Below are 22,276 nucleotides of genomic sequence, written 5' to 3'. Positions count from 1 at the left end.
GAACAATTGCATTAATCTTTCTGCTTTTAAACAAAGCTGCCACGTTTTTTGTTTCCGTGACATATTGGGGCAATTAACTCTACAGATTAAATCCAAATTATATGAAAAGATTCTAGTTCTAAACCAGCACACAGTCAAGAGAAGATTAAAAATAAGTCCATTCAAGTGCAGCAAAGGTTTTGATAAAGTTGAGAGACTGCCCATTCCATGTACCATGATCTCAAGCAGCAATTAAACTGGGGAGATCATTCTATGCCAATTACAAAAAAAAAAAAAAAAAATACTTCAAGCATTTCACCCTAGGCCTAGATTATGTCCAATAGTTACAAGGAAAGGTCATTTTCGATTTCTCAAACTCCATACAAGATTTCTGAATGCATTTGCATGGGTAGTATCTGTGAAAACAGAGAATTGAATTGCATCAGACAGTAAGTCTAAGAGATACTTTAACTTGAATTCAGATAGGGTTCCCTCTTTAAACCCAAGAGTAGTAGCATATTATCAATTACAAATAAACATTTTATTTCTCAGGATGGGAGACAACTAGAAGGGAAGGGTACAAAGAAGCCTGAGCAGGACTTTAGGTTGGTTGGTTGTTTTTCCAAATAACTTTGAATAGAGTCTGAGCAGCAAAATAAGAACTGAAAGCTACATATGAGCTGTAAAACGGTTTGGAAAGTCGTTAGCTTCCTGTGATCTTACCATAGCAGTTGAATATACTAAAAAACTCTGGTGCACTCAGTTACTAAATCTGCACTGGCATGTGCTCAACAGTGATTAGAACACTTCCACTCAGATTACATTCTATTTTAAGGGCTTTCAACAATTTTGCAACTGTACTTCAACTTGAGAAGGTCAGACTTGTACAGCCAAAACATCTCATGAAAAACATACTAGAGGACCATACAATTTAAGTCAAGAGTTATTCCATATAGTAAAATAAGCTATACTCCTGATAGATACAGCCTACATACCTGGGATGTCTCTTCCATTCATCTGTTTCCCAGTATCAACTTTTGTCCTTACAGCAGAAGTTACAGAGCACTGTGGGGTTTTTTGTTGTTTGGTTTTACTTTTCAACACAATACAGAAGGGTTTGAAAAAAAAAAAAAATAGACTATGCCATTGTATAAATGCATTGAAGAATCACAGTCATCAAAGGTTTTGGGTTGGAAAGGACCTTTAAAGGTCATCTAGTTCAACCCCTATGGGTTGACCCTCAATGTGGGGTAGAACATGTAAGTTACAAATGGCTATGACAGCATCTATCATATCAGCACAATTCATTAGGCATAGATCAGATAGGCAACAGAGGAGGGATTACGAGAGAAAAATGGGATCTGGTGAAGCTAAGCACAAAGACAACAAATGGAAAGAGGAAACCTGGTGCCAGCTGCTAAACACATGTACACTAGATCTTCTCTGCTACAAGTCACAATTCTGCAATCTCCCAGCTTCCTGCTTGAGCTACATCTGTATTTGGCGTCGCCTGTGGACGCCACATGCTACAGATCCCACATCAACCTGATCCTGAGAATGAAGGATGAGAACAAAGGAAAATGTGAGGTGATAGGCTCCATTAAAATCCTATCATCTCCCAGTGGAGCAATGACATCATCACCACAAGGCTGCTACCTGAGACAACTTCCAATGTTCCTCTGTGTATCTGATCATGCTATAAGTCAAGCTCAGAGAGAGAGAGAGAGAGAGAGAGAGAGAGAGAGAGAGAGAGAGAGAGAGAGACTCTAAAAATCAGTTGCTGCCCAAATCTTGGTATTGGCAGTAAAGAAACTGTAACCTTCTTATTGCCAATTGTAAAGGAAGCAAATTGGTTAATCATGTATTTTTGAGACTTAGAGAACACATGTACTCACACAGGTATTACACATCAAGCAGAAACTACTAGGTCATTGCTTGTCAGTGAAAAGGTGTGCTCCAAGTAAGCTTATTAACATTTGATCCAAACAAAAATAAGGTACCAAACTTCCTGTATTTCCCTGGGGAGCTATATCTAGCAGCTCTCCTAGTCCAGAGGTCACCCCCTCTAAGTGCAGCTCCACCACTGCACTCTACTTCATGCTCTTTCTTCCTATCCCTCAAAAGCAAGTGTGCTCCCACTTCTCTATCTGCAAGCCTAAAACTTCCATCAATTACCAAGGCTTCCTACCACCTGTAGATTCATCATACCTGACATTTCTCAACCTTAACTTATGAAGGGAAATCAAAAACAGTTCTCTCCAAAGAGAACGTCAATCTTATGGTCTTCTAGGGCATGAATTACAGAAAATTAAGTCAGCATTATATTGGTGACAGTCAAAAGAAGCTATTTCAGAAGATCAGATGGATTTCAGTGAAAGAACTGTTGATATTCCCTGTCTAGACATTTGTGAAAAATTGTGCTGACATAACCCATTGAGGAGAATGATGAGGATAAAAATATCCTGCATGTGCACACCAGGGATTTTCAAACATAAGAGCTAAGCTGAAAAAAACAAAACACGAAAAAAATTTTAAATAGCGTTTGTTTCTGTTACAACTGCAACCCACCACATCAGATTACACATTTTCTTTGGCTGAGATGCAGCAAAAAATTCTTGCAAAAGTAAAAACAACGAAGTCCTGTTGAAACACTGTAACTGTTACTGTTTTGACTGGCAACTGCTAATTAGCATTTCCAAAGTGAAACACACAGCCTAGAGTCATGATATGTTTCCCCACTCTGTACAAACACCTTAAATGTGAGCCAAGCTTGCAGAGAGTCAAGACACTCAGTAACCTCTCAAGATCATCAAGTCTTCTGCTTCTCCATCAAAAGACTTGGCAGATACGGTAACAGCTATGTGGACTACCAGCTAGCTGAAAACTAGAACTGACAGGGTGAGTTTTACACTGAGGACAGCAAAGAGGCTGTGAAGTAGGGAGGTTACTGGTGTGTTTACCTGTCTCCCTGTCAATCAAGTCCTGAAATATTTTCCATGGAGGCAGCAGCAAAGGGAAAGCAGCATTCCAGCTGGCTTCTAAATAACTCTGCTATAGTTGAAGCCACCACTGTGGAGATCAACGAGGGCAGAAGTCAAGGGGAAATAGAAAGAGAAGGTGGCCTATAGCACACAAAAAGCATCAAAATAAGAATTGAGATAGGGAGAACATCTGTAGTTGTGGAATATAAGCAGATTTCCCACAATATAAGTTACTGGAGCCAAAACTAGCAAGTTTAGGGTGGGAGGCAGAGGACAACTGGCATATTTCTAGAACAATTAACAGCTCACAAGAAAAAAAGAAAAAAAAAACACAAAACCATCAACAAACAAAACAAACAACAAGCCTCAACCTTAAGTAATACAAAATTCTGTATTTTAATATTTAAACTTCACTCTCCAAATGCTATCAAAGGTCAGGATGGGACCAAATACAATATAAAAGATGTATCTACTGCATGGCACTCGCAACTCTCTCAAGGCATCAGTAGCCATCACTGTCAGAGAGGAAATTAAAAGGACAGTAGACGCAACAATTCTCATTAAGACAAGTCTGGGCAAAGAAATACTGGAAGACCATCAAGTGCCCAAGATACTTCTAAGACCTCTGGACCAGTCATGCTGCTGAGGGTACTTTTAACAATGACATCTGCAAGGAATTAAACCTGTAACTGACACAGCAGTAGCCAAGCCAACTACAATGGGTTCTGAGTGTAGGAATTCTACCTTTCAGTCTTTGTTTGCAGTCAGCAGGTTGTAGAGTAGAGCAGAGTTTTTCTAGGTGTTCACTCTCTGCACAGTGCATGACAAAGAAAAGCCTCCAAAGCATGTTGCTGGACAAGGTTCCGTAAGGCATCTCAGACATGAACAACCAGACTCCCAACCTGTTTGATTTGAAGAGAGATAGAAGCATCTCATACATTCTAACATCTGAGAAAGAGACATATGCCCACACCTCTACCACAATACAGAATGAGGAATGTGAGATGCGTCTCAGCATCTCAGATTCTGAGTTAACTTCATTCTGAAAAAGTCCCCAGAGCTGCTGTCAGCTGCTAGAATACAAGGAGAAATTCCTCCTTGTCTTAACGCTGCCAATATGCTGAGAAACCCTGTGTACACTGCAGTCTTGTTTAAATCATGAAGTACTTAAAGCTGCTTCAAATACCTATCTCCAAGATGAAGCCAGTATTAATTACATGGGACAGTCTACCTTTTGGCCTTCAGAACATGTAGAACGGCTCTGAAAAATAGCTCGTCAAACTCCAGTTGCAATTTTTCCACCGAGTAGGGATGTGCTACTGATCCATACTGTTTATTGCCACTAACATACTGGGCCCAGTGGTCACTCACATGGCAAAGCGTCATCCTACAGGGTAGAACAAGCAAGTTGAAGAAGGATCATCACCGCATGAAAAGACAGACAAATGCAACTAGATCAGTCCAGACACAAGGGACACAATCAAGCCATTGCCCTCTTGTTTCCAGAGATTTCAATATACGTAGCACTTCCTTTCACTCTTCAAATAAGGTCGACTTAAGATTCCTGTTCTCCTTTCTTGGTTTTCCAAGTGAACAATGCATAGCACACCCAATTATTTTTTGTGAGAACTTGGGAGTCTTAAAGTAATCCTGTATGATGAAATGACAATACATGCAAAAAGCTTATACAGAACAACCAGATTGAGAAACTTATTGCTCTAATAAGACCACGAAAAATATGGACTGTTTCTGATTTAACTGTATCTCCCTGCCTTGACATTCATAGAACTCAAAAATTGACTGCTGGAGTTTTGAAAACAAAGACCAACTTTTAGGTTACACCTAAATGTTGTGTACTGAAACAATATGAAATTATCAAGGACCAAATTAAAAACCCTACAACAATTTTAGGTAACAAGAGAATGAAGCAGTAACACTGGTCATAGACGGGGTGACTTGAAAAACTGTTGAATTTCAGTGACTTTCCAAGACAAGCCTAAGCACATCCCTGACAGAAGTGAGCCTGATGTTCCATAGCTCATCTGGCTCCTTTGTACACATAGCATTTAGACTCTGCAGCTCCCCCCTTTCACAGGCAGCTTTAGAGTCAAAGACCCTAGGATTTCAGATTCCCAGCCTGGCTAACACCAAACTGACCAACTCTCGGAGCAAAATCTACCTAAGAACTGTTTGGATTTTTGTTTTGTTTTGGTTGTTGCCGTTGGGTTTTTTGTTTGTTTCATGGTTGTTTGGGTTTATGGTTTTTTTGGTCTTTGGTTTTTGGGTGTGGTTTGCGGGGGTGGGGTGGCGGGGGGGGGTTTGTTTGTTTTTTGTTTTTAGAACTTTAAACCAGACTGCACTAAAAAGATTTAATCATATCACAGAAAAAAAATATTCTCTTACTTGATTAGCTGACCAATTCGCTTCACAAACTGTCGGTACCGTGCTCTGTTAAATGTTTCTAACCCCACAGACAGAAGCTCCACTAAGGAGTCTGCAAAAGCAAAAATCTTCATCATTTCCTGGGGAGTTGTGTTTTCAGGAAAATAAGCACCTAAGAGGAAGATACAAAAAAAAGTCTCAAAAAAAACATATGAATTCTGTTTGCCAGCTACACAGTGAACTGAAATTCATGTTTTATTTATGAATAACAAACACCTATTAAGTACGAAGGTATAAAAAACTATTCAGGTTATAAGGTCTCTAGCAAGCAATTATCTTGATGTCCTTGTCCAGAGATTTCACATAACAAACAATGAATAAATAATTGGAGAAAAATACAGCAAAGTGAAGGGGAAAGATTCATTCTGAAAGCACATCTCTGAGCATGGCTACCAAGCAGATCAAAGCTGAGAATGGACTCTTAACTATGCTGGTACTGCTATAAATTTAAGTTGCATACACACAGCATGCAGTTCCATCTCTTCCATTTAGTCTGCAAACTACACAGTTTCATTATTACTTTGCTCAGAGACTCTCCTGATGCAGCAACATTCTTGGCAGGTTTAGTCATTAACACAATTAGCATAGAGAAGATGGGGAATAACTCTTTAGGAGCTGATTTACCTCCAGATTTAAACCCAAGGAACTGCTGAAAGAGTTCTTGAAATGGAAACTGTGACAACAGGGCAATCAAGTCATCTTCCAAAAGCAGAATCCAGCTTGTTTCAGGATCCTCATCCTATAGACAAGCAGGGTCACTTTTAGCAGCTTTACAATAACACACATGGTAAAAGGGCTTCACTACTGTTCTGATTACAGTTTGTTTGTAAGAGGAAAACAAAGAATGTACAAGCAAACTCTCCTTCACATGCACAAGCTCCTAAATTCTTCTGTATGTCTTTCTACATAAAAGCCCCTATCTGCCAGAAAACAGAAGCAAAGGCAATACTGTGTTAGTCCAACCCAGTTTCTGAAGAGAAACACTTTTTCAAACATACATCTACTTCCATGCTCTTTTTGCACGCAACAGATCACATGTTTAAATGCTGTGTGTTAATATGCATTCCTGGAAGTTCCCATATCTACAGTTATGCCAGAGATAAGAGAGATCAAAGACTGGAATGATACTTTTTAACTAAACAGTTCAGCACTTTCTTCTCCCATTTCACAAAAACCAGTTTTGAACAAAAATATGAAGGGAAAAAAAGAGAAAAAGAAATCATTTGCTGTACCTCTTCTCCTCCTTCATCTACCAGGGTCCAGTTGCCAGATTCCTTCCCAGATGAAGAGGAACTTTTCCTTTCAGTTGGTTTCATATGGCACATGAAGTCAACCCTATTTCTGATGTGAAGTGAAAAATCAAATGTACAAAAAATTAGAAAATTAAAAATTCTGTATTAAGATATTTTGTCACTGGCCAGTGACAAACAGAGGGGCAGCTCGCCAGAGGCAGAGGGATAGAGAGTTAGTGAGGGCTCTCAACTTGCTGCCCTGAGGCAAGTCACGGATGATATACCAGGACACTCTGTGGAAATCAAGGAGAGTTGGCACAAGAGGAGGACAGGGCCAGCCCAGCTGAAGTGCCTCTGTGCAAGTGCACACAGCTTGGGCAACAAACAGGATGAGTTAAGGGCCACTGTGCTGCTGGGATGCCATGACATAGTGGCTATTACTGAAACTTGGTGGGATGATTCCCAAGACTGGAATGCAGGGATAGATGGGTACAAGCTCTTTAGGAAGGATAGGCAGGGAAGGAGAGGAGGAGGTGTTGCCCTCTATGTCAGTGACCAGCTGGAATCAGTGGAGCTCCACCTGGGGAAGGATGATGAGCTGGTTGAGAGTGTATGGGTTAAAATTAAAGGCAAGACAGGGGAAGGAGATGTACTGTAGGGGTCTGCTACAGGCCACCTGACCAGCAGAGCCAAGCAGATGAGGCCCTCCACAGGCAAATAGAAGCGGCTTCCAGGTCACAAGGCCTGGTCCTCATGGGGGATTTCAACCACCCTGACATCTGCTGGAGGGACAACACAGCAAGGCACCAGCAATCCAGGATGTTCCTGGATTGCCTAGATGACAACTTCCTCCTCCAAATGATAGGGGAACCAACAAGAAAAGGTGGTGTGCTGGACCTTGTTCTCAACAACAGGGAAGGGCTGGTAACCAATGTGAGGCTCAGGGACAGCCATGGCTGCAGAGACCATGAAGCAGTTGAATTTAAGATCCTCAGGGCAACCAGGAGGACATACTCTAAGCTTACTTTAGGCGTGCTTACTTACTCTAAGACTTTAGGCGTGCAGACTTTGATCACTTCAGGGATCTGCTGGCCAAAGTGTCGTGGGACAAAGCCATTAGGGTGACAAGCAGAGTCCCTCAGGGCTCAGTCCTGGGACCAGTCTTGTTCAACATCTTTGTCAGTGACATGGACAGTGGCATTGAGTGCACCCTCAGCAAGTTTGCTGATGACACCAAGCTGTGTGGTGCAGCAGACACACTGGAGGGAAGGGATGCCATCCAGAGGGACCTTGACAGGCTGGAGAGCTGGGCACAAGACAACCTCAGGAGGTTCAACAAGACCAAGTGCAAGGTCCTGCATCTGGGTGGAGGCAATCCCAAGCACAAATCCAGGCTGGGCAGTGACTGGCTGGAAAGCAGCCCTGAGGAGAGGGACTTGGGGGTGCTGGTGGATGAGAAGCTCAACATGAGCCAGCAGTGTGCACTTGCAGCCCAGAAAGCCAACCAGATCCTGGGCTGCATCAAGAGAAGTGTGGCCTGCAGGTCAAGGGAGGTGATTCTCACCATCTACTCAGCTCTGGTGAGACCCCACCTGGAGTACTGCATCCAGTTCTGAAGCCCCAATTACAAGAAAGATATGGATGTGCTGGAAGGTGTCCAGAGAAGGGCCAGCAGGATGATCAGAGGGCTGGAGCACCTCTCCTATGAGGACAGACTGAGGGAGTTTGGGCTGTTCACTCTGGAGAAGAGAAGGCTCTGAGGTGACCTTATTGTGACCTTTCAATATCTGAAGGGGGCCTACAAGAAAGCTGGGGAAGGACTTTTTAGGTCTCAGGTAGTGATAGGACTAGGGGGAATGGAATGAAGCTGGAAGTGGGGAGATTCAGGCTGGATGTGAGGAAGAAGTTCTTCACCATGAGTGTGGTGAGAGCCTGGAATGGGTTGTCCAGGGAGGTGATTGGGGCCCCATCCCTGGAGGTGTTTAAGGCCAGGCTGGATGAGGCTCTGGCCAGCCTGATCTAGTGTGAGATGCCCCTGTTGGAACTAGATGATTCTTGTGGTCCCTTCCAACCCTGACTGATTCTATGATTCTATGATTTTAAAAAAACAGATACAAGAACAAGAAATTAACATGACAGAAGGCTGAATGGCAAAAAAGGACTTGTCAGGTTTTGGTCAACAGCTAGCTAAATATGAGCCAGTATCTAGGTGGCCAAGAGGGCCAAGAGCAATCTGGCCCGCATCAGAAGCGCTGTTGTCCACAGGACTAGGGGAGTGATCATCCCACTTTATTCAACACCAGTAGGGCTGCTTCTTAAATACTGCGTTCAGTTTTGGGCCCTTCACTACTATTAAAAACACTGAGGTGCTGGAACATATCCAAAAGAGAACAACGAAGCTGATGAAAGGTCTAGAGCACAATCTTAGGAGGAATGGTTGAGGGACCTGGAATTGTTTACTCTGGTGAAAAGGAGGCTGAGGGGTGACCCTATCACTCTCTACAACTACCTGGCTGGAGCTTGCAGCAAGAAGGGGATTGGGTTCTTTTCCCAAGTAATGAGCAGTAGGACAAAAGGAAATGGCCTCAAGTTGCACCAAGGGAGGTTTATATTGGACCCAAGGAAAAACTTCTTCACCAGAAATTTTGTCTAGCCCTGGAACAGGCTGCCCAGGGAGGTGATAGAGTCACCATCCCTAGAGGTATTTACAAGACATGTAGATATGGTGCTTAGGGAGACAGTGGTGGACTGGCAGTGTTAGTCTGTGGTTGGACTCACTGATACAGAAGGTCTTTTACAACCTAAACAATTCTATGATTCTAAACCATTAGATATCCTTCAAGAGTTGTACCAATCTGCTCTATTCAGCAAATAATGTTCCAAGGAATATTCTTCATGTGAAATGCTATTAACGCCTGTATAGCAAGTGCATTTAAATATTGAAGAAATAGCACCCTTTTGCCCATGTGTGAGAAAAATCCTTTAAGGAAAAAAAAGTATACAGTTCAGAACAGGTACTCTACAACAACCATTTATAAGACTGTCAACTGGTGAGTCAACAGCAAACAGGATGAACTTAGGGCAGCTCCAGTATACCACTTTCAAAGCTGCAGTACCTGGACATCTCATCAATGTTAGTAAGACTAGTCTTACATAAGCTAAGCTACCAAAACTAAAGACTTTCCAGAAAAGAGTTGTCTCAAATCAAGCCATGTCTCATTAGACCACCTTAAACTGGCCTTATCCACCACTGGAATGCTAGTTTCCAGACTCTATAGAGTACAAATCCTTAGTTGTTAAGAGAGATACTAGCAAGTTAAACAGGCAAAAAGACTCTAAACTCAAAATCCCAGTATCCAATTTCCTTGTAATTTGAAATGTAGTGCAGAACTCTGCACACTGTGCCACAAAACTTTCAGCATACTATTGCCCTTCTGATCTCCTTGCACTTATACTCTGATAATATGGATACCAAATTACAAGTTTTAAGATCCAGATTTCACAACTCAAATTTATACTGCCTTCTCATATGCAGCAGCTGTAGCAGACAAGTCTCAGCTCTTTCACCAGTAAGTACAGCCACCGTGGAGGCTCTAAGTTCTTGAATTTAGAGCTGTGAGCATTACTCCAGACTCCTTCAATTAGCCCTTGTTCCAAACCAGCATCAAAATACACTGGCAATACACACAGCCCCAGGATACACTTGTTTCTCCAGGCAGCTCTAGACATGATATGTGAAAGCAAAATGCTTTAAAATAACAGCCTCCAACAAACAGGACTCAGACTATCAAGATCACAGTGACAACCCTAAATACCACCTGCTTGTTTGATATTTGAGCAGAGCGGGAGGCAAGTTACACATTTAATCTGAAGCACCAAACAGCTTTCACGAATGACTGATGTCATTATCTAGTTTCACCAAGCACCATGTATTCCTCCTAGATAACAAGAAAGATAAAGAATAAATAAAGAGGCCCAACCAGCATATACCAGCTGAACAAACCCTTTATCCAAGGACTTCTGTTACAGAAAGGGCATAATGAAAAGGCTATCATGCAGAGTAAGAATGCTTTTTCCACAAGTCACAGTAACAGAACATGGCAGTGTATCAGTCTTCACAAGCTATCTGACAGCTGAAAGCAAGCTGCACCATACTGTGCACAGTAGGAGAAGGTACTTCCAAGGCTGTACTTTGAAGCTGAAAGAGTGAAGACTTTGAATTAAACTCTGAATACCTTATTTACACCTGCTTTTACGACTACGCCTGCAATAAACTTTCAGACTTTTAGAAGCCAATCATGTGCTATGTTTTCTAGTCTTCAATCATCAGAATATATTTATAAAATCCTACTCATACTTACTTGACAGGAGACATAAGCAAGGCAAGAGACTGCATGAAATGAAAGACACCTGATGGGTTATCCAAGACTTTGATCTGAAATTAAATGCAAAAACGTAAGTAAAGCAAAGAGCATATTAGTTTTATCATAGAAATGCAATTTCCAAATTTCACATTTGTCACTAGTTTGTTTTCAGACTACATAGTGCCCATAAAAGGCAGTACCCAGACCCTGGAGAAAGTATTGCTATGGCAAAATATTTACAGTTGTCCAAATGAGAAGGGAGAAAAGAATTAAAAAAAAAAAAAAAAAAGACAACTTCTGTTTTTCATGTACTTCTGGGCACCAGGGGGAACTGGTACGTTGAGCACAGGAGAAGTTAGGATCCTACCGTGTTCGGTTAATGGCTGGGCTCAATCTTAAGGGTCTTTTCCAACAGAAATGATTCAGTGATTCTGTTCTATGGTTTTACCTCATTGCTTGCCTTTCCCATTAGTAATTGAAAACTTTTACCTACAGCTAGAGTTCTTCCGTCTCTATAACATCCTTTGGAAGAACACTCTGGTGCCTTTGTAGGTATTTCTGCACTCCTCCAGATCTATCGAAATTTACTTTCCCTTGCCCTTGAAATTACCCAACTAATAAATATACTTTCCTGGGAAACTAGTCCCCTGTCAACATGCAGAATATAAAAATCTGTTCTTCCTCATGCCTTAAACATCACAGAGATGCCTCTAACCTCACTTTTATCATATACAGTTGCTGCTTCAAGTCTAAATATTCTCTTGGAGAGCACTCCCAAAATCTGCTGCTCCATGAGGCCTTGAGGCACACCACAAGAGAAGAATGAGAAGGGTGTTACCTGGTTAACCTGTTTGTGATTGTGCTAACATGGATAAATAGATCCCTTTAAAGAACCCTTGCTGTTATCAGGATTCCATGTACCTGGAAACATAGTGCAAGTCATGCAGGATTGAGTAGCTGCAAGATACTTCTCCTACCCTCTCCACTCCCACTTCCAACTTTCTGATAAAGAATTAAAAAGTCACACCTGAATGAAAGCACAAGCCCATTCGCTGACGCCAGCTGGACATCGAAGGATGTGATTCAACAGGAAGAGATGGTCACCTGGACAGCCAATTCTCTGCAACACTGACACCTAAAAAAGGGAAATACATCAGAATCTTGTAAACAATTCCAAAGTTCACTCCTTTAGTTACTTTTGGTAACTGGAGTAACACTTGGGTTTTTTTAATTTTTCTTCCCATGATAACAAACTTCAATTTTCAGAGCAAGCCAAAGGAGAAAAGTATTTAGTAGTCTGCTTGCTTGGCTTATGAGCCACAAACTGTTTTCTCTGGTGCAGAAAAGCTAGTTAGTTTACAACTGCATTAAAAATTAGCTTATAAATCAGCATGATTAGAATTTTCTCCAAAATGTCAAGTGTGAATAGTTTTACTTTCAAAATAAGTAAAAGTATAATGAATATTAAGAACCCCCCTGAGCAGTGTTGGATGCTCAGGTGCCAGTTCTCATTAATGCTGCTGACCTCCAATAACTTCAGAAGACATGGGAATTCATTCTAAAGAATCACTAACAGATTCTGTTCAAGTAGAGCAAACCCAAAAACTTATTACACATGATATAGTAAAATAAACAGTAACACTTTCAGCAGACTCCAGAATTCATTCCATGTGTTGGATCAAGCAGCGCTCTATCCATGCTTAGCCCCTCACCAGTCTCTGCAACCACATGAGAAGGTCACTCTGAAACTGAGGATCTTCTATAACTCTGCGAGTAAAACTGAAAAGGACGCTGATACATTCCTTCAAGTGGCCCAAGTCTGAAGAGAGATTTTCTGACTGCTTTGAAACTGTAAATTAAAAACAGAATTAAGAAACTTTGATGAGCAGCTCTCAAAGTAGTAGTGTAAGTAGCAGCTTTGGGACCATACAGAAAACTTGCTCTCTGTATCTATAGATACTAAGATATTTCAAGACAGCTGCTTGCTAAATTTTACAAAGAATAACACTTAGACGACTTTATTTAAGCTTGTAATTACAAGAAGAATGTACTATGGTCACTCTCATAAAAGACCTTCCCTCATCAAAAACTTTGTAAGAACCATCACTTACTATGCATACAAACTATCTGGGAGGTAGAGGGCGAAAGGTCCTAACAAGGATAAATATCCAGGGCAGAAGGGGGAGGAATGCCTCAGCTAAAAGATTGTATTGACACAAACCCAAGTAAGTAATACAACTAGGATGAAAACAAAAAAGATTTCCAAGTATTAGAGCTGAGAAATTTAAAATGGCCTTCCAAGAGGAAGCAAAGCAGGAAAAACACCCAACTGGCTTTAGAATTGTGCTGGAAAGGGACTGTATCATACACTGCCTTTGACAACAAAAGACTGGGAGCCCAGACGTTACTTCCCACCTTGTGCTCCTCTACATTGATCAGTGGCAGTACACAGCTTATACAGAAGGCAACATTCCTGCATCCAGCTTCCATTTTCTAGGTAAATTAAGAGAATTGGAGCTTTCCCTTTAAGAGAAGTTTCACCAATCCCTACATAAGATTAGCAGACTTTATTACCAGAGAAACACTCCAGCACACAAATTCCACCACAAGACCCCAAAACTGCAGGTGAACAAGGCACTGGGCACTCTAAACAACATAGGGAGCAGTCCAGACCAGCCACACACCTTGCTCTTGCTGTTGAAGAGCCACTGATCTCAGCAGGGACGAGCTGCTGAGCAACCTGTAGACATACGACTCCACTTGCAACCGGGACAACACTGAAGTGTATGAGTGTAGGGCCAGTGTCTGATGCACGTGCTCTGCTTTGGCTTCAAACAGCTTTTTCAGTTCCCCCAGCACACTTTCGTTCAGCTCCACTGTCTGGTACCGATGGTGACCAGTCACTTTGCACTGATCTGCACAGACACCCTGAAAAGAAAGCAATTGTTTTATTTCAGTGGCTCTGTAATTTTTTTGAATTGAAGGTACTTACAGAAATTAACTCTGATATAACTCTCCCTTCCGCAGACTTCAAACAGCTTTCATAAAGGGGGACACTTCACAGATGGAAAAAACCAGCATGTCAGAACACCCTACCTACTTTTTTGAGCAGCTGATTACTGAAGATTTATATTCAGCTTCTGAAATAATTACTCTGTAAACACTCAGCAGCTCAGATTTAGAAATAGACATGAAATTACTTGTATCAGTTACAGATGTGAACAAAACCATGTCTCTCTACTCCCACTGGGCACAATTGCTTCTCAGTTTACAGTTTTGCACAAATATTTGGATGTGCTATTTTAAAGCTAAAATACATACTAAAAAAAGATAAATGTTTTTCTCCTAGAACTAAATATTTAGAGCAATCCCCCATTTTACACTTAAAATTTTCAGAAATTCAGCATACTCAACTCTTCCCAAGTATGGAATTAAAAGCTGAGGCTAGTCTTGTTCTGTCCTATCTCTAATTCTTCATGACAAGAAAACCAGAATACATAACATTTCTGTTACTCTTTTGTGCAACCAAGAAACATGTTTTGGAGACAGCACTTTGGAAGCTTAGCCTGGAAGTATCCCTGTGTTTCCTGTTACTAGAGTAAGAACTTCTAATTGGTATAAAGGTAACAATTATTCTAAGCATACAATAAATATACAGTGAACCAGGATGGAATAAAGCAAGCAGCAACTTTAGCCAACTGTATGATGCCCAGTGGAGACGTAAGAGCAAAGCCAAAATTGCTTTCAGTGTAGAAAGTGATCGACAGAAAGCTAAGAGTTCCATGAGGTTCAGAGTTATTCTGCAGGAAATAAAGAAAAGGCTCAAATCTACTTAGTGGATGTCTGCCTCAGCTCCTACAGAATGCACAAGAGAGACACCACACTCACAGAAAGAACAGTAAAATCCACAACATACACAGGTACTTAGCACCCTTGTGCAGTTTTGATGACATGTTGGCTATAAACAGCATTCGAGTGCCAGAAAAATTTAATTCACTCCCACTGTAATGTTCGGCTCCAAAAGCAAGTGATATGGAATGAGTCTGAGGGAAAATTCTTCTGATGTGTGCCCCAAAGAGTGCCCCAGACCACTCTTGTTTGCAGACAGAAATGCTATAGAGTACCATGATCACTCTCTAAATAGCTAAAAGCACAGCTCCACTTATGGAGCAACAGTTCCTGGAAGTGGATGGACCTCACGCTCCCTCTCCTTTATGCAACTCCATCACCCACAAGCATGACTCGAGCTCTTCTGAAGCTGTCACCTCCGACAGCAGGACAGTCAGCAGTGACATCAGTGAAAACTGTCACTACAAGGCAGCAGGCCAGATGGGAGGGACATTACCACTACAGTCATTCTGAAGCCCTCCTCCTCCACATATCCCCTGCATTTACTTGAAGTACTGTGACATAAACTTCACCTGACACTACAGGCAGAACTGAGGGTACACAGCTCATTCAGACTGACTACAGACATGAGTCTGACTCCAAAAGAGATGAATAACAGAAATCCCACTTCGCTACACCCACCAGAGCTGAAAAATCAAACAACTAACTGTCTTAAACCTCAACAAGATGTGTGTCAGTGTAGAGCCAGAAAGCAGAGGCTATCATCTCTTTTGGAAGAAAACCACAAGTATGGAAAACTTGAAAGCAAGTAAAATAAATGTCTGGAATTACATCCAGTTTGGGTTCAAAAAGTAGCTTCAGCAACAGCACCTGCACAGTTTTCTGTTCTTCTTTGAAAGTCCATAATCTCCCCTTAATATTTTGGCAGTCTGTCGTCATAGCCTGCAGCTCTGCCTCAGCCAACAACAGCTGTTTCCTGCAGCGCATGTAGTTCAGGAGCAGTTCATAGAATTCATGCCTGTCCTGATGAGCAACACTTTCGAATTCCTCTGTGTAGGAGTCAACATTCTCTAACCATGAATATGGCTCAAAAATTTTCAGCTGTTCTCTGGTAAATGGCACCAGTTCTGGTTCAGTTGGGAGCTCTGGGTACAGCCTTTCATTGTGCAAGAGCGGTTTCACTGCTATTATGGTTGGTCTCTCAGAGGACAACTCAGCCGACAAGTCTCGGTAAGATGGTTTCAATCCCAATCGCTGAACATATGCTTTGGGTTTCTCAGAGCTCTGTGAGACACTAAGAGGAAGTTTCTCTGAAGAACAGACACTTCCAACTCCTTTGTCCCAGATCAAGCCCACTGCTGTCTGAGAGCCAGCAGCATTGGAATGAAAGGTACTACTCAATAAATCGGAGTTTCTTGACTTGCTAGCAACTGCCTCCACAATGCTGTCAGATATGTCCAACTCGCTTTTTCCACTCTTGTCCACATCCCCCTCACACCCTTCATGGGAAGCAGCGGCTTTGAACTCTTCTGCCTCTGTGCAAGGCTCCAGAGCCACTGTCAAAGACCCTTCATTTGCTGAAGATGAATTACTCTGAGGGACATCACACACATCAGTTTTTCCATCCTCTACTTCATCACTGAGCCAAATTTCTGTAAATTCTCCATGATGTTCCACTTGCATTTCACTGGCTCGCGAAGACACTTCTTCCACAGGAGGGAGGAAGACATCATCAGACTCTTGGATTTGGGACAGCTCACTACCTTTTTTCTTTTTTTCCTGGGAAAGAAAAAAAAGTATTACTAGTGGCACTTCCAAGCCAATCTCTCCCCCAACCTTGCATCCCAAATTCTAGCATTACCAAAACTGTTATCAACATCTAAACTCCAAAATTAGCACATTAATTTCATAATATTAAAAGGTAATAACAAACGTACAAAATACACCAGTGTTATTTAGCTGCTCTTTGAAGGCAGCTAAAGAACACAGTCTATCAGGGTCTGTTTTCCTGATCAGTTCTTGAACAATGCTTCAATATTTCTATAAAAAATATTTCTGTAAAAAGCTACAAATATCATAGGGCAGAATGTTTCATTAGCATATAAAATAAACTACCAAGACTTTGGCCTCTAGAAAACAGTCACAAGGTTTCACCACATTACCAATACAGGGGAAAAAAAATGTTACTTTGTAATTCATCTTAAATTCTACAGAAATACTTCAGTTAATGGAAAAATATTTTCAAGAAAGTAATCTCAGGACAAAGACAGTCTTGAATGCACCCACTAGTTACCTTCTATAACCACAATAACATCTGTACAGTTACTGGAATGGCTGGTTTCAATAGGTATTACACACTAGAGTTGTAGTAAATCTTAGCAATGACATTAAAATTGTAAATCAATTGCCCATTTTTAAATTGAAAACAGTTTGGAGGTAAGTACTTCCCATAGACCTAGGTTTAGACTAGCCTCCTTCCCAAGATACAGAATGGGAAATAATGTTGCACAGGAAATCAGAGATTTTGTCAATTCGTAAATCACTTGCCAATTTTTAAAATAAAAAACTGGCAAAGTTCAGCGTATTGAGAAGAGTTAGGTTACAGTACTCCAGTTTTGAATGACCCAGAAAATATAACAATGAACACAACTGAAATTAGGAAAAGTTCTCAGTATTCCTCCGTGAGTGGGGAAAAGATGATATCTTTTGAAAACAGCTGACAGTATCATGTACACTTTCACTAAACACCTGATAACTTTGCCTTATGAGCAGGTACACATGAAAACAGCTCCAATTAAGGCCCTAGCTAACCTTGTTCTCAAACCTAATTTTACTTCATGTACTAAGATCCTTCACAAAATAGTAGTGCACTGGTTTTACTTTTATACTCTGTTTCCCAGTACATCAAAAATTGTAAATGCTTCTGATTTCAAAACAGATCAAACATACTCTAAGGCTAGCTAAAGCTACAGGTGAAAAGGTAAAAATTAGATGAGAACAATTATTTAATCTAGGACTTGTTATTATAGTATAGATCTCTTGACAACTAACCCAAACTCAGTAATTTTTACAAGATACTGTATCACAAGTCATGTTTTTGACAGTGTACTGATCCACATACTTCAGTAACACACGCTGGTCCTTCCCCCCTACAATCTCAAAGTTTTATCATTCAGAATTAGTATAGAGAAACTCGATCTTTCAGTAGCATCCTCTATGCCTCCCAAATGCTACTGTTAGATAAAATAGCTTCTTTTAAAACTAACAAAGTGTCTCTTAGTTCTCAGTTTCCAAGGAAAAAAAAATTCCTAAATATCAACAGGGATTTCATGTGAGAAAAGATTACAGAAATAAGGTTCTGTTTCAACATAAAAGCAAAACCTGCTATTCCTTCTTCTGAGGGCTTAGCCTTTAAGTCAGATGATGCCTGCCCATTTACCTCTCCTAGCATGTCAGTGAATGATTCCTCAGGCTCTAAGGGTACCTACTATTTTCCAGGAAACATCTCTGGAGTAACTGAATGCTGCCAGCCCACACACATATACACATAGCATCATCTTCATCAGTCCCAGGTTCACTGGTTTTGCCACCTTACTCAGTCTGAATAAGCCTGGTGTTACCAATGCTGGACAAGTTCAACTCCAGGGCTATTATCTTCAAAGAGCTTTGGGCTCCGATTCACTACTTGGCAACTCTGCAATTGAGCAGCCCTTCCCAGCTCACAAGAATTTCAGATTTTCAAGGGATTACGGCTGTTTCTGAGGCATGGGAACAGAATTCCTTAGTGTGACCAAGCCCCAGCCTGCATCCTCAAACACTCCTGCACATTAACAGAGGTGAACATAATAATAGCAATAAAAGCATCAGAAATGGGTAATGTGTAACACTGAAGGATTCTGGATTCTCACACATGACATCACCAGTGAATTGTTTCATGGTGAATTACACCTGGAAGAAACAACCAAAGACAGTAGGTGCTGGAGTCACATGTTGTTAATGATTTGTCCAGGGTCATACATGACTCACTGCCTTCCTGCAGGGAACTGATCCTCTTAAGCAACAGTATTAAAACCTGCCTGCCTTGTGCATACTACAGGGCTGAATCAAAACAAAAACAATGACACATACACTCTGCTGAGACTGCTTTTCCCTTCGATTTTTACTTGCCTTGAATTCTAGAAGCACTGCAATTGCTGACACTTAGCTCTAACCCTTGTTTTACAGAACAGTGGTGAATTAATTCATTGATTTATTTTCCAAGGTCTTGTAAAGCAGTGACTTCAATGCTTTTTCTCTACATGGTGCAGTTTACAGCATGTAGAGGTTAAGCATTAAGAAAAACACATCCATTTTGATTCAACTCTGAGGTAAGACATTTCAATCCATATCATTACCACACACACTACTGAAATTCTGTGTGGTACAACTGCAAGCAAAGAAAAACCTTCAGAAAGTTTTCAGTACTAACATAATGAACCAGGAACACACAACAGGATTAAAACCTAGGAAGCATGATACTTGATAACTAATAAAGAACAAACACTGCCATTTGTTTTGAGTATTACAGATCCAAACCATACATGTGATATGCAGTAACACTGTCATTCCACACTATACTAAAACACTGCTTAACACTGGTAGGTTCTCCTGCTCTACATCTTCACCACAGGGGCAAATTCAGCTGCCTCACTATGCAAAGCTATTTGGAAAGCCCATGAGCTATAGGAACTGAGAGCTTGTTTACGCCTATTTACAGCACAGGAACTATCACACTCTTCACCGAGCAGACAGCTACTCTAAATCTTACATCGCCTCAGAAAAGCGCTGATATTCAGAGTTAAGAAGAACAGCCCTTCCACGACCTAACTGTGTTTTCAGCAAAAGACTAACATGAATACAAACACGACCTACAGCAGACACCTTTTCTACTGCTTTGGGGGAAAAAACAAACAAACAAACAAACAAAAAACCGAAGTAACTAAAAGAGTAACCCAAATACGAGTCAAAGTCCCTGACAATAACACTCTCCCACACCTGCCCATTGCACTAAACCCCGCCACAAACGGAGGCGGCCCTGACAGACCTGCCGCTGGGCCGAGGCCCGCCACCCCGGGACGATGGAACGACACCGTGAAGCACCCCTCCCGTCACCCACTCTGGCCCCGCTCCCCCCTACCTTAGGCCTGCTTTTGGCGCGAGTCTTGCGGGGGACCCTCACAGCCTCAGCCATAGCCCCTTCCTGTTGCCCCGCCTGCTACGGTGGGTGCGACCCTAGCTCCGCGGGCAGGGGCGGAAGAGGCGGGAATGATCCAACCCCCGAGCGCTCTCGGCCAATCAGCAGTGCGGCAGGTACGGATGGGACGGAGGGACATACCGAGACGCAATGCGTCTCTTCTGTAGCCGCCTGCGAGGAGGGCAGGCTTCCCTGTAAGGACTCGTGAAGATGTCACGCTCCACTATAGGGGCCTGGAAGGAGGTCGGGTTCCTCTATAAGGGCTCTGCAAGGAGGTCAGATTTGTCTATAGGGGCCAGGCTGCCCTACAAGTACCTGTAGGGAGGCCATGCAGCTTCTAGAGGGACTGTGGAGTGAGAAGTCAAGCTCCTACTACTGAGGATGAGTGGTGTAAGGTATTTTTACCTGCACTATGGCAGGACCATGGAAATGACATTGCAGTGGGGCAACCTGTCCTATAGCTTGTCCAGGCACAGTGGTAATATATGTACTAGCTTGCAGGATCAAAAAGGGAGAGCTCTGTCCAATTCTACCCATAAGTGAGGTGCCCATCATCTGAAGGTACACAAGACACTGCTAGCCATCTGTATTGCTCTTCTCAACTCTGCCTTACTGAAGCAGTTGTCTTGTTAAGACATGTGTAGTCTCTCTCCCTAGGGGGCACTTCGGGGAGGGAAGGCAGCAGCTGTACAGGTTCTGTAGGGAAGCCAGGCCCTTCTATAGGGGTCTGGAAGGAAGCCGCCTATAGATGTCTGTGAGGAAGACTAACCTCTCTGTAAGGGACCAAGAGGCCCGAGAGGAGGCCAAAGTCTTCTGCACTGCTTGGAAGACAATCTGGCAGTAGTTCCATGCCTGGACTTTCCTCTTCCAAGCCAGGGTTTCCTTGGGTTTAGGTCTGTTCTAATAGTTGGTATATTCAGAACCAGCACCCCTGTTTGGGGATTATTTCTATGCATTTAGTGAATGTGCAAGCTAAGTTTCAGCATCACTGGGACCTCTGCATCCAGAAAAGCCTAACACCATTTACTGTGCTCAGTCAGCTGAAAAATCCCAATACAGAAACCATGTGATGTATTGTAGAGCACGTATTTTCCAGGGCGTTTTAGGATGCCTCAAAGGTGTACCAGCCCCAACAGAAAGTGAATATGATAACTGTGAAAAAAAAACCATACCCAGCACACGACTCACAAAACTTCTTTTTGAAATATGCATTTAATGACATAAGACTACAGCAGGCTTGTTCAGAATAGTATTTGTATGTTTGGTCTTTCAGAAATAGAATACAAGAACTGATTCCTTGATGTGCACTTTGCACAGGTCATTATATTGCGGAAAGACAGACGTTAAAACACACCGTGCATGATCTTCTCCACACATAGAAACAAAGAGAAAGGCCCAGGGGCTGTTGGGCACTTAAGTGATGCAGATTCAATTTTAAGAACATTGTACAACTAGCAACTCCTTTTCCTCCAAAATTAGTCACCTGACTCAAGGTTCAGACAGCTAAATGGCGTGCTGGTCCCTGTTCCCTGTGTCCCTGTGTCCAATGGCATGAAACACTGAGAAGCTGTTAAGCAACACTGCATACAGGGACTTCAGAAAGACCAGCAGCCCTGAGGCACCTGAGCTTGAGTCGTATGTACAGTAACTAAAAGGGCACAAACTTTGAGGAAACCTGATCAGAAAACCAGTTTCATAGCTCCAGTCCAACATTAGTTTGTTTACAGTGATGTATATAGTCACAACAAATCCAAAGTTAAGGGATTCCTAGGAGTTAATTAAATGAGGGTCTCCAGATCCTACCCGGGACAAGGTATACCATAAACCTAAAAAGCTGCAAGCCCATCATTGGAGAGGTGGTTGGAAGAGAGGACCAACTTCCTTCAGATCCTCAATGCTGCAGGGTGTGGGACTTCCCAGCATGTTTGTGGCAGCACAGACTCTCCCTAGGTAGCTGCACTGCAGGCTGCTGTACTAGGTAAGATGCAAATCGGCCTTCAGTATCAGCACTTAAGCTGGAGAACACCTACAGCTAAGCCAGACACACACTGTAACCATTAGTGCTCCTCTAAGTAAGCTCCTTGAAAGACAATACAATAAACCTAAATTACAAGATTAATCACTATTAATGAAGGATTTTAGAAACAGGCAAAAGCATAACCTGAGATCCGAATGGCATACATATGCCCTCAACAC

General features: G+C 41.9%; 1 protein-coding gene across 1 annotated transcript in view; it reads right to left on the bottom strand.

Annotated features, from left to right (window-relative positions):
- EPG5 (ectopic P-granules 5 autophagy tethering factor) overlaps positions 1–20,077 on the bottom strand; it is a 67,105-nt gene extending 47,028 nt beyond the window's left edge. Inside the window, exons 1-11 of the mRNA XM_054397245.1 lie at positions 20,024–20,077; positions 15,718–16,626; positions 13,683–13,926; positions 12,711–12,847; positions 12,026–12,133; positions 10,996–11,069; positions 6,635–6,743; positions 6,027–6,141; positions 5,364–5,514; positions 4,192–4,347; positions 3,705–3,862 (exon numbers count right to left, since the gene is read on the bottom strand). Coding sequence (XP_054253220.1) covers positions 3,705–3,862; positions 4,192–4,347; positions 5,364–5,514; positions 6,027–6,141; positions 6,635–6,743; positions 10,996–11,069; positions 12,026–12,133; positions 12,711–12,847; positions 13,683–13,926; positions 15,718–16,626; positions 20,024–20,077 — 2,215 coding nt within the window. The remainder of the gene's footprint in view (positions 1–3,704; positions 3,863–4,191; positions 4,348–5,363; positions 5,515–6,026; positions 6,142–6,634; positions 6,744–10,995; positions 11,070–12,025; positions 12,134–12,710; positions 12,848–13,682; positions 13,927–15,717; positions 16,627–20,023) is intronic.
- Positions 20,078–22,276: the final 2,199 nt, after the last annotated feature.

Source organism: Indicator indicator, chromosome Z, assembly GCF_027791375.1.
Source record: "Indicator indicator isolate 239-I01 chromosome Z, UM_Iind_1.1, whole genome shotgun sequence".
NCBI lineage: Eukaryota > Metazoa > Chordata > Aves > Piciformes > Indicatoridae > Indicator > Indicator indicator.
The sequence above is the reverse complement of the archived record's forward strand: the minus strand, read 5'-3'. Positions and strand labels throughout refer to the sequence as shown.